Here is a 4,505-nt window from a genome sequence, read left to right on the forward strand (position 1 = left end):
GAGAGTGGGCGAAGCACATGCGCAACCAAAGTCCACACCAAATTTGGGTAACAGCCTTGTCAACTGTTTATTTATGATTACTAAGTTGACGTAACATCCGTATGACGACAATGCGGTGGTGAAACGTGTCGAAACGTGTGCGTGCAGAGGCATTAACTCACTGACCGCTTGTGGTGTTGCATTCCTCCACGTAGCTAAAAGTCGTTCGTGTTAAACTTCCAACTTATTCGTACGGATATTTACCCCCACTTCACTATCATTTTAGGCAACAAACTCTTAATAGTCGGGCTTGCGGATATTGGTCAATGTATTTAGGACTTAGGCCTTCCTACTCAACTGATTCTGAGTAGGAAGGAATCACTCAGAAGAAATGAACATTCAAGAATGGCCCAAATATGCTCTATCAGTATAAATTCTTCCTTCCACATTCATTAGCGGGTTCAAGGACTTTAGCATTTCAACATATGCCCGTTGGATGTAATGCCTCCTCGGACACGTAAGCTACCAACCCGTTGATGGGCAATTTTAGTGATTTTTGAGAGAAACAGAGTACAGTGCCCTCGAAGCAGGACGGTATCTAGAAAGATTATCTACATATGGTACCGAAGGTAAAAGAGGATAAAGGGCATACAAATCCAGGCTATCCCCACTCCACCTCGTGCCGTGGCACTTAGACAATCTTGCCCTAAGGTCACTTGGAAGGCCTACAGTGTATTGCATTTCGCCCGCTCTTTTGGCTCGCCTGCCTTGATGCAATTTCTAGCGTCCATTTCCTCACCTCTATCAACAGAAAGTTGGATGCCTAATTGCACGAGCTCTCCAATTTCCACACACTTTCTTTCACATCTCGGTAGCATGGCATTCTGTTGATACTATTACACCTACCATCTTACCACACTTCATCTGTACATTTGCCGTAAGGGGTGGGGATTATGGAGTGAGCAACTGTGGAGTGGAAAGAAATAGTGAATACATCCACCTTAGTCTACTAGTGAGGTAGAAGCAGTCAGCCGAAAAAATTGGCAAGATAAAGAAGCTCGTTGGCTGGATGAATGAATGAGTTGATTTCAAGCACGACATGGAGGAACAAGCCTCAGAGTAAGAGGAGGAGTAAGTCGGTAATTTTGAAAGAATTTCTTTATTTACTATAGCAATATACTTACACTATTTCCTGCATAAAGTACGATTTGACACAGCATTTACCCAAGATTGGATAATCCGTACTCAAGAGCAACCCAACCAAGACATAATGGAAGACAATGGGGGGAAAGGGGTAAGGAGGCCGAGAACAAAGTACAAGAAGATCATTAGGCAAATTCTGTCGTGAAAAGTAAGGATAGTTAAGGACCGTAACTTCAAAAACCATTATCCCCAATCACATGCGGTAAAATAAGAGGGGAGATTTGAAGAGATGCTTACAAGAAAACCCCTTTTTGTCGCCCATTCAAATAGTACGGCACATTAAAGGTGAGGCTGGACTCGATGTAACGTCACGGCGCGTAAACACCTTAATAAGTAGTTATAAAAATACGTTTTCGCCGCTCGACCCAAAGTAGGTGCTTCTTGCTAAAGAAGCAGGATACACCGAAATCTGATTCCAATACGCAGAGGAGCTTGAGGATAGCCCCGTTTATTTCAAGCCTCCGGTTAAATTAACCCCACCGAACGAGCAATGGGGTCAAACTGGGGTTAGATGGTATAACTCACTCTACCAAACTAGGCACTGCGCTTGAGGGTCAATATAACCTTACTAAGGTCTTTTTCTCTTGGTTCAAAACGCCCCTCTTTTACTTTGCAAAAAATCGTTTAGAAGTAGTACTCTTTTCAACATGGAACTTCATTAACGGGTGGTTTAAGAAAACCTTCCCTAGACAGCTTAGTTGGAACCGCAGTGAACAGGACGGATAAAATAAAAATGTCGGTGGAAAAAGGAGATAAGTCCCCTTTAAACAGTTACACTCTTATCAGCCTCCACTTCTGCAAGGATTAAACGAGGAGAAATCAGAAAATATACCAGTCCTTTTCGTTACGGATACACCTTTCGCTTGTGGCTACAAAACAATTCTTGGCAGACTTTGATTTTTTTGAAGCCAAACACCAAAACGCACCGGAGCTTCGTCGTTATGATCATGTCAAAGATTAAGTGCGCACAAATCGCATAAATAAAAAATGACAAATGTTCATTTATTTAAACTTGGAATAAATGAGACAAACTTACATGGGGATCCCCTGAAGGCGTAGAATTCGCTAATAGGATTCAGATCCCCTGTAAACGGTTGGAAGCGATGAGAGAGGTCATCAGAAGGGCTCTCCGGTGGTGTGTAGGCCCCTTAAAAAAAAAGAGAAGGCAGTAAACCACATAGTGGAACGAAAAGAAAGTTAAGGCCAACTAACCTTCCTCCGCACTACCAAGAGCCACCAAAGTGTCAAAATTCTCCGAGTTCGGTGGACTGAAATCCGAGAAAGGTTCATTGCTCAAGCCAACACCAACACCAGCATGAGGGAAAGAGCCAACGGGAAGTGAGGAAGGAATGAAAGAGGCAGTATTAGAGTGAGTGGGACCGAAGAGACGCTCTTCAAAGATTTCGCCCAGCCCATCGCCAGCGGAGGCGAGCATTTCAGCACCAGAGCCTCGATGCCCTCCCATCCCCGCGATACCGACGCCGCCAGCAGTGGTACCGGAGCCCACCTCCACGTTGACGGGAGACGCCGAGGCAGGGTAACCAAGACCGGTTCCAGAGGCCTCCTCCATGTCGTTGTCAACGGCTAATTCCACATCGTGGATACCGATGAGGGCGCTGTAGTCCATCAGGTTGTTGTCTTGTAGAAACTGCAGTGAGTACAAGATACAAGTCTATGACATAACTGAGAAGGCATGAACTCGAGCAAAAGCTGGATGAAGAATGAGATTTAGACATAGCCGTGACAATTTTCATATGTGAAATAGATGCATTCAAGGAGGTCAAAAAGCATGGATACAAAATCACAAACCACGAGAAACACCGCCTACTTTAATTGACCGCGAGAGAAAATTGCACTACTTGTGTGACAAGGAGGGGGAGGAAAGTTGCCATCCAAAAATTGTAAAAAATCTTCCCACATGAGGCGTAGGGCGGGCCAATAATGCAATCCCGACCACAAGTCTCAGATTGACACGCCTAGCATTACGGAGAGTGCGCAAAGAGTCACATGAACAGTGGAATTTACGTGACGCTTGATCTTGATCACACAAAGTCGAGATCCTCTATTTGTAGCAGTACTGCTACTGCCTTGAAGCTGCCAACACACCTTCATTTTTCATTGAAGAGATGAGCTGAAAGTGTCGCACCTTTCAGCGACTCTAGTTTACCTATTGTCCTGGCTTGCTTCATAGAGGTAACAGAGTACTCTACCCCCTGCAGTTGCTCGCAGAACGGAACTGCACGTCAGATAGTCGGTGCCAAAGTCAGGTTAGGGTCAAGAACCTGTTCATATAAGGTAAGCAAATAAGTGCGCGTGAGTTTTTTAGGACACAAAAATGTGTCACTCTAATAGGTTTCCAAGTTGCCTCCCTCATAAAGTACATGCTCAACTATCTCACCACCAAATGCTGCTCAAATTTTACGAGAGTTTGCCACCCCTCTAGAACCTGTGTACAATAAAGAAGTATATTAGTATAGAGAAGAACAGTTTTGACAGTTTGTCACACATGTATTTTACAAGTATCCACAAATCACACCCAATGAAAATCGCACGGACTTATATCAAGTTTTAACCTGATTGAGCATTTTCTATTACTGTCTAACAAAAGGTTCAACATCAGCAATGGTGACAGATGCTTAGCAAAGACATTGACAAGAAATCGTGGCAGGTAACTAATGCTACCCCGACAAACCACTCTCGCGCAACTGGGTGGTAAGAGCTGTCATCTTGAGCCAAAACTAGGGGAGAAAGCTACACACAAATTGTGTCAGTTAAGGGCGAGTGAAGTTGCCACTTGGTGAGGACAGTGAGCAAGTGGGTTTACCGGCAGCACAAGTGACAAGTCTTTCCTTCGGAGGAGGAATTGAATAATTAGAAAATAGTCGTAGTACTGGCGCAGTGGATACATGGGCTCTGGGTATCAAGTCAATCACATTCATAACCGCAAAGGATGAGGGCTAGAACTAATTCTTAAAAAAGACTCATAGTAGCCTAAGAGCTTACCGCAATATCCCGCTCGAGGTGTTCCAGCAATCGTTGTTTTGCCGACTCCTCCAAATGCAGTTCGCAGATGTCATTCATAAAGTCGTTGTCTTTTAAGGTGGGTAACGGTTTACTCTGGAAGGGAGAATCGGCACAGGTTACGTCGACAGGCACAAATAGTCAAAAGACGACTTGAGACAGTAAAATTGAGTGCGTAGACGAAATTCAATTGCTACTGCTCCTTTCTTGACGAAAAGCGTGGGAGAGGAGGGTTGGCTAAAGCTGGCTACTCCAACAATCACCAACAATAGTTAAGAAGCCGGGTTATGAGCGCCAGGCGT

General features: G+C 44.4%; 1 protein-coding gene across 1 annotated transcript in view; it reads right to left on the reverse strand. All coding sequences in view use genetic code 11, as the record gives it.

Moving 5' to 3' along the window:
• EGR_08276 (Phosphatidylinositol-5-phosphate 4-kinase type-2 alpha) overlaps nucleotides 1-4,505 on the reverse strand; it is a gene marked incomplete at both ends in the record, with an annotated part of 16,789 nt that overhangs the window by 1,351 nt on the left and 10,933 nt on the right. The window contains 3 exons of the mRNA XM_024497525.1: nucleotides 2,219-2,329; nucleotides 2,395-2,830; nucleotides 4,186-4,299. Of these exons, the coding sequence (XP_024348066.1) occupies nucleotides 2,219-2,329; nucleotides 2,395-2,830; nucleotides 4,186-4,299 (661 nt within the window). The remainder of the gene's footprint in view (nucleotides 1-2,218; nucleotides 2,330-2,394; nucleotides 2,831-4,185; nucleotides 4,300-4,505) is intronic.

Source organism: Echinococcus granulosus (genome assembly GCF_000524195.1).
Source record: "Echinococcus granulosus chromosome Unknown EG_S00101, whole genome shotgun sequence".
Taxonomy (NCBI): Eukaryota; Metazoa; Platyhelminthes; class Cestoda; order Cyclophyllidea; family Taeniidae; genus Echinococcus; species Echinococcus granulosus.